This window comes from Sceloporus occidentalis, unplaced genomic scaffold (genome assembly GCF_023333645.1).
Source record: "Sceloporus occidentalis isolate IW3139 unplaced genomic scaffold, rSceOcc1.0.p SCAF_459, whole genome shotgun sequence".
Classification (NCBI taxonomy): Eukaryota; Metazoa; Chordata; class Lepidosauria; order Squamata; family Phrynosomatidae; genus Sceloporus; species Sceloporus occidentalis.
In genome coordinates, this window is record NW_028317439.1 from 264612 (window position 1) to 278458 (window position 13847).

General features: G+C 42.4%; 1 protein-coding gene across 1 annotated transcript in view; it reads left to right on the forward strand.

Moving 5' to 3' along the window:
* LOC149271825 (acyl-CoA:lysophosphatidylglycerol acyltransferase 1-like) overlaps positions 1–12303 on the forward strand; it is a 30153-nt gene extending 17850 nt beyond the window's left edge. Inside the window, exons 2-7 of the mRNA XM_089507127.1 lie at positions 335–453; positions 3728–3823; positions 4061–4334; positions 7506–7632; positions 11334–11440; positions 12152–12303. Of these exons, the coding sequence (XP_089363253.1) occupies positions 335–453; positions 3728–3823; positions 4061–4334; positions 7506–7632; positions 11334–11440; positions 12152–12303 (875 nt within the window). The remainder of the gene's footprint in view (positions 1–334; positions 454–3727; positions 3824–4060; positions 4335–7505; positions 7633–11333; positions 11441–12151) is intronic.
* The last annotated feature ends 1544 nt before the right edge of the window (positions 12304–13847 follow it).

Sequence of the window (13847 nt, forward strand, 5' to 3'; positions counted from 1 at the left end):
AGAACGATCAATATAAGTTGTAAAAGAAAAATACCAGAAAACATGCTCATGCATAATTTATCAGCAAGCGAATGGATTTACTGTATCTTCTTGTGGAATGCGTTTCTTTGTACAGCAGCGTGTTTTAAAAAAGACCCTTATCTGCACAGCTATTGTCCCTGAAACCACAACCACCACGTCTCAATCCGTGGAATAAATTGGCTCGGACATGAGCTCAATTTTATGAACAGTTTAGTCATTACAATAGCAGCAAGTAGGAGTTTTATGAGTTGGTTTTTTTTTTCTTCCTTGAAATCATCTTAAATAATAATTGTTGCATTTTCTTCAATTGCAGTTGTAGAATGGGGGGATGACGTGCACGCGATTACAGAAGATGAAACGGTCATGCTTGTGAACCATCAAGCAACGGGAGACGTCTGCACGCTTATGATGTGCCTACAAGACAAAGGCATGGTATGATGTCTGCCTAGGGAAACATGACCGCCGTTATCCTCTTAATGATTTTTATTTTAACTTGTTTTCGACATCATGGGCCATTGGATGATTCCAACCCCAGTCCTCAAGGCACACCGGCGATCCGGGTCTTGTGTATCTCCCTATGGAAACAGACTGGCGTAATTACTAAATGCTTTCCTGACGCCGTGACTTGAAGACTGGGTTGAGAACATCTAATAATGTGCATATAATGTATACATACAGTACTGTGGGAAAAATGCTTTCAAAAATAGACATGTTAATAGTAATGTTGTTAAATGATAAAAAATAAAGTGAGTGAACAGAAGGAAAATCTAAATCAAATGAATATTTGGTGTGACCACCCTTTGCCTTCAAAACGGCATCAATTCTTCTAGGGACACTTGCCTGGGATTTTATAGGCATATAGTTGTATGATTAAACACTTATACCAAACAGGTGCTAATGATCACACCTGTATTGTGTAGGTTAATACACAATTATTAACTGAAACAAACCGATGCGTAGGAGGAACAAAACCGAGTGAGGAACAGCCAAGCTCTCTAACAAAGTTCAATGTCAACACTGAGCACAGCAACAAGACACAAGGTAGCTATACTGCGTCAGCAAGGTCTCTCACAGACAGAGATGTCAAGGCAGACGGGTTTCCAGATGTTCTGTCCAAGCCCTGGTACTCACATCTACTGTCCACAGGGGTCTGGTCAGAAATGGTCTTCATGAAAGACTTGCAGCGAAAAAGCCATACCTCAGACAATGAAACAAAGCCAAGAAACTCGACTTTAACGAAAACACAGGAACTGTGTTTGGCAGCAGCTGCTCTGGACTGATTAGTTCGAAAATTGCAAACATTTGGCTGTAGCAGAAGGCAGTTTGTTCGCCGAAGAGCTGGAGAGCGGTACAAGAATGAGTGTTTGCAGGCAACAGTGACTGAGGTTCCTTGCAAGTTTGGAGCTGCATTTCTGAGGATGGAGTTGGGGATTTGGTCAGGATTGGTCTCCTCAGACAGATACTTATCCATAATTCAGTATCATCCAGGAGGCATCTGATTGGCCCCAGATTTATTCTGCAGCGTAACGACCCCAAACCTACAACCAAAGCCATTCAGAACTGTGTCCAGCGTAAAGAAGAACAAGGGGGTCCTGGAAGTGATGGTTTGGCCCCCACAGATCCCGGATCTCAACATCGTTGAGTTTGTCTGGGGTTACATGAAGATGTGGCACCCAAATCCACAGAAGGATGTCTGAAGCAACCTACCTGCCGAGTTCCTGAAATAACCGTGCGAGCGTACCTAGAAGAACTGATGCTGTTTTGAAGGCAAAGGGCAGTCACACCAAATATTGACTTAATGTTTTCTTCTGTTCACTCGCTTTGCACTTTGTTGAGTGATATAAATAAGCTATTAATGTGTCTATTTTGAAAGCATTCTTACGTTACAGCATTTTGTCACACCTTCCTTAAACTGTCTCTGTGCTGTATGTTGAGTAATTTAAAGGGACGGTCAGGGCCGGCCCGACAATGGAGCCGAGTGGGGCGGCACTTTGCCGCCCCAAGCCCTTTTTTTTTTTTTTTTTTTTTTTTTTTTTTTTTTTTTTTTAAAAGCGAAAGAGAGAGAAAGGGGCGCCGAGTGGTTTTCGCTTACCAAGCTGTCAGTACCCGCTTGGCGCCCCTCTCTCTCTCTCCTCTGCGGCGAGTCTCCCTGTTCAGTCTCGGTGCCGGCTTGTAATGCTGAGTGCCGGAAGATTTCCTCATAGCCGGCACCGAGACCGAACAGGGAGACTCGCCGCAGGACTGCTGAAAGGTAAGTACAGGGGGGGGGGGGGTTAGATAATGGGGGGGGGCGGCAGGGACCGAGGGAGAGGAGGGGTAGATAAGGGGGGGGGCATTTTAAAATTCGCCCCAGGCGGCATTTTGTCTTGGGCCGGCCCTGGGGACGGTACAATAAAAAAAATATTTAAATGTAATTTGTGAGTGAGGAACACATCCGTAAACATAGTCCCATATCTGTTACTGCTAGGTAGTGGTACTGACACCAAAGGTTTTTCCTTTTTTAAATGTATTCTCTGTATGGCTTTTATTTGTTTGGTTGTAAACGTAAGCCACGTTCACTAGACCAATGTCTTTATCATACTGCCTTTTGGTGAATAGTAGAGAATGTCTTGCTTATCCAGAATCCAGAAGGAGCCTCCGATAAATATCCAAGGTTGTTCTAAAAATCCTCCAGGGGAGTATTTTTTTTTTTTTATTTTTTTTTTATGTTTTTCACCATGTTTTATATACGTGTTCCTAACCCGTTTCTGGCCCAGATAAATATGTTGTGGTATTTATGAGGAAATCATTAAATCCACTAGGAATATCCAAGCCTTGCATGTCGTGCAGTAGGAAAGAAAAGCTTAAAGGGATAACAATGCTATTTACTGGTTAAACAATAATAAGCATAAAATATAACACCGTATGCAGAAATTCAGGTTTGACAAAAATGTGGTTTTATTTCATTCTCTTCCTGTAAACCGCCTCTATCTGCCCGGAAACATTACAATATGCAAAAACAAGAACGGCTTTAAAAGAAAGCGACACGATACTTCTTAATCCTATGCCAGTAATAGAATTTTAAAATAAAATTTAAAAAAAGCCAAAACTGAACCTAACGCTGCATAAAATAACATTGTTGCCTAGATTTGTCTTAGAATACCGATGCATTTTTCTTTTAACGGCATTTCAGAATTTTCTGTAATAAGTGATATATTGTTTGGCAGGAGACGCAGCGTTGGTTACTGCTGCCTGCAGGCATTGTTTGTAAAGTTATATTATATCTCCAGGGGAAAGTAAACTCGTAAAGGGTTTTTCTTTTTGTGCATTTTGGGAAACCATGCCATGCCTAGGTCCTAATTGTCTAGCAGTGGTATTATTATTATTATTATTATTATTATTTATTATTTAATATATAATATAATACATAAAATCTATAAATAATAAAATATATATATATATAATTATTTATTCCTGCAGCACTTTTTACATTCAATACATTCAAGGGTCTGACAAAACTAGAACTGACGGACTAAAATGGACCGAGCCATTAGGTAAAGAGGGCTCACAAGAGCTTACAGTCTAGAGGTTCAGCAGTTTCATTGCCATATGTTTCCGGTTCTGATGATTAACTATACATAGTACCTGCAAATAATACACTAATATTTAAGAGTAATAATAGCGTTATGGTTCTTCTCCAGCTGACATGCTTCCTCTTCTGTCGCAGGTTGTTCGGCAGATGATGTGGTTAATGGACCATATATTTAAATACACCAATTTTGGGATCGTATCTCTGGTGCATGGAGACTTCTTCATCCGACAGGTGAGTTAACTTGTTCCTGAACCAATAAGAGTAGAGATCATTTTATTTCTTTCTTTTAGAAAGCAGCTTTCCTTTTTCAGTTATAGGCTGCTTCCTTTCAGACCAGCCACGAGGGCAGACCGGTCAATGGCGGACCTCTGCGTGCCTACTGTTTAAACTCTTGGCTTCACTCCAGATCAGGCGAGCTTGTTTAATTTATTTAACTTGTCCGTCCAAATCTGTTGCTTCTCATTGCAGGGCAAAGCCTATCGAGACCAACAGCTTGTCCTCCTAAAGGACCATCTTGAAAAGTACTACCGGAGTCGAGATCGGAAGTGGATCATTTTATTTCCAGAGGGTGGCTTTCTGAGGAAACGAAGGGAAACGAGTCAGACGTACGCCAAGAAAAATAACCTGCCCTTTCTCACACACGTCACGCTCCCGAGACTGGGGGCAACGCAAGTTATACTGAAGACCCTGTTAAGCCAGCAGGAAAATGGAACGGTTACCAGCGGCGATATGGCTTTCACAGGTCAGAATCATTTTAAATGTGTAACTGTCCACAGGGGCCAGTTGGCCTGGTCCATGGATCTGTGAAGAAGTGATCCATTAAAGAGATCGTGTGAATTACACGGCACGGTGTAGGTAAAAGATCAAAACTTGTTTTCCCTAAAACTAGTGTACTTTACTTATTTCAGCCAAACTTGCGCTTCCTGGGGGTGAGATCCGACCCGGTCCGCGGCGGCGCTCTGCTACGGCCTGGGGAGGATTTAATGTTACTCCGCTGTAAATATTTGGGTTCCGTCGTCTGCTAATTTAGTGAGGAATGTGGAGCCAAATTGAAAAGCGCATTCCGCTGTCCCTTTTCTACATGAAATATTAATGGCCTGGGATGGATGTTTTAGATTTGGGTTACTTGTTCAATACCTAAGTAGCTGAAAATGAGCTGTGAAGATGTTCCAGAGATTGGATCCGGGGATTCCCCGCCACATGTAGACCGTTCCTTTTCTGGCTTGGATCTCAGCAGCTTCAGCAAGGGGTAGAAAAGGGTTACGACAAAGGGTTTAGTAGACTAGCCCCTGAATACGTAAACAGAAATTATTGCAACTGTAGATTTTTCAGCAGTGGCATAATTTCTCCATCAAAATAACGCAAAAAACCCTGCCTTTCCCATGTTTCCTGAGCTAAGATCACAAACCCGTTTTTTGGCGGAGTTCATGAACCGATTTAAAGAGAAACTCTAGTTTTTTTGTTTTCTGTTGGTGTCGTTTTTTTATTATATTATAAACTATTTTTGCGTCAGTACGTTTAAATGTTTGATGCAATATGCGGCATAATCATTGTGATGCAATCCGTTCCGTGTTGTGATCTCCAAGGGGCTTCTTCTCAGATAGCAGGGGATCACCAGTAGTCGAGGACTCTCTCTTTAGTATATCCCTCCTCTGATTGGTTGCGTGATCCCCCCCCCAAACAGAAGGGCCACTCATCTGCCATATGTAATAAATTGGTTATTTATATCCCTCTAAATTGAAATAAATGGGAGTGCTCTCTGCATGTGCATGCAGTTGGTCTCAGACACCCTGGGAGTAAGTATGTTTGCATGCGCGCTGCTGTGGAAGGCTCCCTTAATGGATTTTGTTTGGGGGGGGGGGGGATTACAGAAAGGTACCGGCTATTACTGTCGGCAGACATTGACTGATAGGTTTCCCTCGTTTTATTTCATTGTTTTCACCTTTTACGTTTGTTAGCCATTTATCTTCAGGGAAGATTGGGCTGTAAAATGATCATTTCTAAATGATTTATATAAACGGAAATGTATTTATCGGATTGATTTTCGGTAAAGCACAATGTTGAGTGCTTTAACGGGCTTGATCTTTTATTTCTGTGCCGCGCGATGTCCATCTACTAATAATGTGTCATTGGGGTGGCTGGGCGCTGTATGGTAATTTAATTCGGGTACAGGGGGGGTGCTGCGTGCGGCACCTTCTGCGTTTATGGATGTCTTCTGACTCCAGGGTCACGTCGAGCGACGGTAAGAGGAGATCTGTCATATCTTCGTCCTCCTAAGCAATAAATTATTATTTCACGCTGTTATTTTCTGAATGGCTGGTCCTGTAAGGATCTTAATTTTGTGTAATCGTTCTATAAAGATAAGTTGTTCGTAGCGGACAGTGGAGTTGAGTCCCTTTGAGACGCGTCGGAGGATAAGAGGCGAGGGTTGTGCGGAACACCATGGGCAGGAATTGGTTCCGGCGGTCAGGAGCATGGTCTTTGTACAGATTGACAGCTGTGAGATATAAAATGACATTACTCAGCGCAAGGGCTGTGTTTGCGAGTTAATCGGATTATGCCCAAGTGCAAAGGTTGATTCCATTTACTTCTGTTTGAACAGCCTCGTGGTTGATTTGATCATGCCGGCCCTATGGTAACACGTGTTTGGTTACATGGTTATAGAATGGATATTAGTGGTTTGATGTTTTGCATATATACCATGCATTAATCCATATAAAATACTTTGCTTTCACTGAAGGGGAGAAATGTCTGTTATGAACAGAAGGCACTTGGTTGCATTATACTCCCTCTGTCTAGGGACGGTTTACATGCTGCATCGAAAGCAGGGCCGGCCCAAGACAAAATGCTGCCTGGGGCGAAGTTTAAAATGCCACCCCCCCGTTATCTACCCTTCCTCCCTATTATCTACCCACCCCCCCCTTGTACTTACCTTTCAGCAGTCCTGCGGTGAGTCTCCCTGCTCGGTCTCGGTGCGGGCTTGTAATGCTGAGCGCCGTAAATTACATCATCTTCCGGCGCTCAGTATTACAAGCCGGCACCGAGACCGAGCTAGAGGGCTCGCAGAGGAGAGAGAGAGAGAGAGGGGCGCCGAGCGGGTACTGGCAACATGGTAAGTGAAAACCACTCGGCGCTCTCTCTCTCTCTTCTGCCTGGAGCAGTTGCCCCACTCGGCTCCATTGTCGGGCCGGCCCTGATCGAAAGCTTTTCTTAAGAGTCCTTTTGATGACCAGGTCCAGAGACCATCCAAGGTGCCCACTGGTATATGAAAGAAGAAAGGGCAATGTAGGCGGTCTGGCGGTTTCTCTGCCATCCATAAACATTAAACTCTGAAAACTCATAGTTCCATCTCCTACATCAGGATTTCTCAATCTGCGCTGTGTGCGCCCCTTTGGGTGCTTCTAGTGGGGCAATGGGGTATATCATGACCTAGGCATTCAATGGGAAGCAGAAGCTCTTAGGGGTATTTATTTATCAGACTGACGTTGAATTATAATACCCTGTCAGGATTTTCCCGTCATTTTGGAAGCCTGGGAAACTTGTTATCGGACTACTTCTCTGTGATTTAGATTACTGCCCAGAAAGAGAAATCCGATATCAGTCTTGAGCGTCTCCTTGGCCGTACACACTTGGTCGTCTGCTTTCGTATTGAAGCTTCCATAAAGCGGTGTTTCAAGATTCTGAGTCTTCTGTGCAAAGTCCTTCCAGAAACCCAACAAGGAAATCCCATTTACTGCCGGTGTCTGGCCTTTGCAGACAATGCTTTGTGCCAAGAAAGGTTGGCTTAGAAACTCTATGAAAGTGATATTATTATTATTATTATTATTATTATTATTGCTGTTGGAGATTAGTTAAAAAAAATAAATGGTAATTTATAAAGGCTTTTTTTGTTGTATTTATTTTTTTTAAATAGACCGAAAACCAAAAGGCCTGCAGTGGATAATAGACACGACGATTGCTTATCCGGACGCTAAACCGATGGACATCCAGACGTGGATTCTGGGCTACAAGCGGCCGTCGGTCACGCATGTCTACTACAGGTAGGACATAAGTCCACGTTATTTAACCCCTTCAATCCCCTATAGACCTACCGGGACGTCCAAAAAACGCCTATTAAGAAACCCCTATGGACGTCCTGGTACGTCCAGCCCTTCTTGCAGCGTCAGGGACACATCCCTGCCGCTGCACGGGAGACCACGGTTTGACAGCCTGGACTCCCCACGGACAGCAGAAGCCGGCATCGCCGGAAAGCTGATACATTTCAAACTGCCCGATCGCAGGATCGGGCATTCCCTTCCGGGTTGCGTCACTGCTCACATAACCCGGAAGGTCATCGGAGGTCCCCTGCAGGGGATATCTTGTCCTCCGATGAGGCGCAGACGCTGCAATCTCTATGCACTTCTGTGAGGACCTGCATAGGGATCACAGTGTGATCGGTGCAGGGGGTATCGCGGGGAGGGGACTCACTCCACCATCTCTCTCACTCCCCCTCCCGTCCTGAAACAGAAAAGCAGAAAAAAAAGTTTATTCATTTAAAAAATAATAGTAAAAAAATCATTAAAATAATAATTAATGTGAGCTGTGATGTCATTGTGACATCACTGGCATGTTCAGGAGGTCCCTAAGAGGACCTCTAACCGTTTTTGTGTAAAAAAAAAAATAAAAAAAAAAAATAATAATAATATTAATATAATATATATATATATATATATATATATATATATAAATAAATAAATATAAAAGATAATGAAAAAATTAATCAAAAAACCTTACATCCCATTGCCCTAGCATAACATCTAGCCAGTATAACCCTCCTGCCCCCGTTCACAGCCCCCAAACCTGTTAAGCCAGAGGCATAAAATTTGTACACCTTATAGTATGCTCCCTGGTGCTGGGAAAGTCTGGAAAATCTATATAAATTAGGTATTTCTGAAATCAGGACACCTGAATTGATAAACTTGGAGGGGATTTTCCATCACTTTACCTAATTTTGTGAGGATTCAGAGGAAAAATGTAAAAAAAAATCAGGTTTTTTTTCTAAATTTCTCATTCTAAATTTTCAGCTAATCATCCAACTATGGTATCAAACGAAAGCTCTATCTCTCCTTGAAAAAACAATATATAGTTTACATGGGTTCACTATTCACAGGAAACGAGAATAATCTCTGAACCGACATAGCGCAAAAATGGCAAAATTGCTCCGGGCTTTGAGGGACCAAAAACCCCATGGGATTGAAGGGGTTAATGTGTGTCTGTTTTCCTAAGGATTTTGTGTTTCTGGTGGTTGGGGTGCAGACTTTTTAGGGAAACAGACACTTAGTTAGACCTTAGTCCATTCCGCTGGTTTCCTTAAATTTTTTCAGCCTGGAGGGTGAACCCCGTTATAAATCCCCTTGAAGGCCGCTGGTAATGTCACTGTAAGTGTATTAAATAGACCGGACCCTACATCTTATCCGCTCAATTATCCACACGTGCAATTTACAGGCGATCTTAACGTGTGCGCTTTACCGGAACCTAAAAAACCCACATCCACTGCTCCACCCTCCATTATTTAAGTTATGGTGTTGAAGATCTCGTCGGTGTGTTTATGATCTACAGTTAATCCGTTCTGCCGTAGATCATGTAATATCTTTACGCTTTAGATAGCGGATGACTTCTGGTCCTTTTTTAATAATCATTTCATTAATGAGGTGAGACTTACAGGCTCGTAGTTCCCAGCGTGTTTCCCGGCTGCCGTTTTTGCGGCACGTTTAGGACATGAGCAATTTTCCAGTAAATCGGAACGTCTCCTGATAATGATGACTTTAGCGAGTGCTGCATAGACCTAAGCGTTTAACCCATCGGAACCCACCGATTTCTACACTTTTTATATTTGGTCAAACCTAAAATCTAATTTCCCGGAAAAAAAAAAAAACTTGTTGCTTTTAGTGTTTCGTTCTGTCCGAAAATTACAAATGATGTTCACGGTTTTCTGATCCCCCGTTTTAAATCTTACAAGCCCCGTTTTGTTTTTTTTACGCTAGTCTTACCCGGTGGGCTTTATTCGCTTTGTCGTTGCGTGCTGCTTTTGGCAGTTAAGGAGTTATAACTAGTACCACGGTCAGGATTATGTCCTGGTGAGAAGGCTCTGGAGAGCTCAGCGCGGGTCATGGGGGAATATTTGATCACGATTAGGCTTTAAGCCCCTGCTTTTAAGTATCGGGTATGTTTGGTTTAAACAGAAAGCCAGTTCTGTGCAACACCTACATGGAATAAACCTTCAACCATTTAAAAGGACATTAACTGTAAAACTAAAATGACTACATGGAGTGTTTTTGTGTGTGTGTGTGTATGTATAGATATGTGTGTGTGTGTATATATATTGTGGTAAAGTGTATGGGAGAGTGGTTGATGGGATATATGTCTCACCTGGTTACCTCAGCCAGGCCTGGTAGCAAACCCAGGTGCTCTCAGGTGAGGCTTCCTAAGCTCGTTACTGGGGAGGAGGCCTTAAAAGAAAGGGCTGTTAGGTTTTCAGAGGGAGGGAGACACTGAATGAAGGAGCAGCTACAGCCAGCGCTGCAGCCCACCAGGTATGAAGCTTTACCCCATACAAAACTGGTTACTTTGCTTTGCGTCAGACCTTAGGCTGCTAGAGAGGTATCCTGCTGTTTAGTTAGAGCCGGACAGGCTTATAGTTTGTTTTGTTTACAAGGTGCTCTGTGATTACAACATCTAAATAAACACGCTTTTACGTTGGAAACCTGTGTGAAACTGTCATTGCCGCCCCATGCGTGAGCTGTCCCCTACAATATATATATATATATATATATAATATATATAAACATGGATACATCAATACTTTGTTTCAATAGCAGCAGGAACAATGCTTCACACGACCAGTTCGACTTTCTTTTTCTTATGGTATTTAATGTTATGTATGGATGAAGCTGGACCTTTAAAAGCCGCCCGGGGTCCCTGTTACGTTACTTCATCGTAGACCAGCTTTTCTAAATAACTGCAGAATCTTCAGGGTTGTAGTATTGCATCTGTAATTGGAAAACCATTATTTTTTCTTAATAAAAAGTTTCTTAAGTACATTTGCTCATCCTCTAGCGCACAACAAAGTAACTTGTTACTTTGTAGTAGTTTGAAGTGGCTTTTTACGTTAATCCCAGTTTGTTGCAGGTTTGCGGGTACAATATATCGGAATATGCCGCATTTATATTTAGAATGCCAGGATTTAGTAGGCAGCAATCCCTCGTAGGGTTTCTTGGGAGCCAACCCTTCATTGTAAATCCTTTCAAGGCAGTCCTTTCCACGTCTGATCTGCCTCCTGGTGCTTGTGAACAGACCGGGACGGAATTACACCCCGATACAGGCTGGAAAGGTAGAGACTCCCCAGGGCAATCCCTGCTAATGAAGATGGGAATAAATGAATTTCCACTTAGTTCCTTAAAATGTAAATAATGTTTCTCCAACATCTATTTGAAGAGTGAACCAGAAGTGTAGTAAGTAAAGTAAAGGATGGATAAACGGGATGCGCAAGGGATTTCCGTCCACACGCCTCTGTTAAATAGCCAGTCTTTCCCCGCAGCCCATAGTAAACTTGCGCCATACACTTGCTGGGGGTCCGACGTTCATAGAGTGTCTTGAATTAAGTTTATGTGAGATGCCGTCATACGACGTAATGTCCCGACAGCATTGGGACCCGGCCCCCGCCTATGGAGTTAATGTATGTTTCATCATTCATTCCTTACAGAATCTATCCTATAAAAGATGTGCCAATGGAGACCGAGGCCCTGACGGACTGGTTGTACCAGCGTTTCGTGGAAAAGGAGGATCTTTTGTCACACTTCTATGAAACAGGTAAAGTACAAGGTGGTCACGCATCAAAGTCCGTCAAATGCTCTCCCCCTATAATGTACAAAAATAATAATGGAACGCAGGTGCTCGTTAACATTCTTCCCCATCATTTGAATGAAGGTTGGCCAAACTGGTTGGGGAGTCCACTCGCACTTTGTTCTTCTGTAGTATTTTGTATTTCCCCATTATATATTTTATATAGCGCCATCATACTCTGCAGCCCTGTACAAAATGTGACTCTGGCGTAACAGTACGTAACTTAACAATGTCCTGAAAAGCATATCGTAGTATTTATTTCATCCAGCCTGGCCGCAAAACAATTAAGTCCGGCTTTTGTGCATTCCTAATTAAACGCGCGGTCACTAAAAAGGGTACGAAGGAGAATCTTAAATGGTTTGGATGGTTGCGAGTGGTGTGTTTTTATTTTATCTTGGATCATGGTAGCGTCGCTACACCTTCAAATGTTGTGGCAAACTAACTAATCGGCTAACGGGTTCGGAACCCCAAATTTAGTGAAAATGGGACAGCTTGGGGTTGCATTTGTCTTTAAAGTCCCTGGACATCTGTGGATCGATATATATATGAAACGATTCTTTAATTTTTTTGCCATGCGGAATAATTTTTTTTTTTTTTTTTTTTTTATGGATAACCGATTTCAAAATAGAATGTTGAGAAATCGTTGAAAAATAATTATTATTTCTGACTCTCTTCCAGGGGCTTTCCCTCCACTGCCAGGACAAAAGAAAGCCATTCCAAGAGAGATGATCCTTAACAACAGGTGGCTCCTTCTCGTCCAGCTGTTTGCGTTCTCATCCGGTTACTTGTGGTACTGCGTTCTTCACTCGTTTTATCAATGCCTGTTTTAAGAGCGGAACAAGAGCAGAGGACTCCATGTAGGAAGTTTCATGCTCTTCCCAGAGAGCATCATCTTATCTGTGTGAATGTGAATAAGCCACAGTAAAGAAAACAGTGGACTCAATAATTATTATTATTATTTTACCTTTCCTGGGTCGTTTTTAATTTCAAACAAAAAGTACGGCTAAGTGTCAGTGAGCCGTTAACAACTTTAGGAAGCGAAACAAGGCACGTGGCCTTTCGAACCGACGTTCTAAGGGCGAACAGCTAAAATAATTACGGAAGATTTAGTGCATTTATTTTATTTTTTTTTTGTTCTTGTGAGATGTTGAAAAGAGATCCTCATGATTGATGGGTAGTGACAGCAGCTGGCCGCCATCATTCATCGCCAACAGAAATGCGACTGCGCCCAGGCTGTGTGCCGTTACTGATCTGCGGAACGCGTCGCCATGCTTTAGGCATTCGGTGGCGTCGGCGCAAAATGAGTTTAGCAAACGCCTTGTGTCTGGCATTAGAAAATCACACATCAGATTGAGCCCAGAGGTGAAAAGGAACGGTCGCCCTCCATTTATGTTTACCACAAAGCACCTGCTTTACTAAAGTGTCATCCCTCTGGAGGATAAATGTCTACTTGCTTGTCAAGACTTTTTTTTTTTTTTCTGTTAATATACATCATTTTTGTATGTGAATTTTAACAATGCAGTGTTTTTTGTGTTTTTTTTTTATTTTTATTTTTTTTAACGTCTCCTCTAATTGCACTTTTTAAGATGTAGTTTAAAACGCTGTGGATTGTTTGGTTTTTGAAGAAGCGCTAAAAATGTCTAACCCTCGGGTGTGAAACCCATGGCCCAATTTATTCATCGTTTAGCCCTGCGGCAAGGAAAGGTTTAGAACGTTTTTACAAAGAGGATGTCTCTGCTTTAATGTCTGTCTGGCCTCTCTTAACCATATTAACAAAATGAATGTGTGGATCAAGTTAATTGGAAGTATGTCTGATGCCAAACCAGAAGGCCCTCTTAACCAAGAGACTCGGCCCGCATGGCCAGTGTTCCTCTGAGATGAAATATAAAGCCGATGAGAACACGATTTCTCTATCTTCTTCTTAAACCTTTTCTGCAGATACACAGCCCCCTCTAGTGGCTTCCATTATTACATAGAACCATTGGTTAAAACGCCATGGTCTTTAAGAGTGTTTTGGGTCATTTTAAGGACAAAACGGATTTCTGTATCTTGGCGGTAATTCAGAAGAGGTTGTTAATAAATTCACCAACAAGACTTAATGGCTGTCTCCACATTACGCACCCTTTTCGGTTTCTAGGCCACCGATAACACATTCCAAAGCCATGTTCCAGAGCCATTGACGGTAATTTTTATAGGTAGAAGGAGGATAATACCTAAACCGTGTGTTTTTTTTGCAATGGAATTTTCAGTAGCTACCCGGCTGTAGCAAGACAAGGGGGCTTAGCCACCGTGATATCTGGCAGAAAAAATCTAAAATTAGAGGAATCAACCAAAAATGAGGTATGTTATGCATTTAGGCCCACCAAGGGGTCTA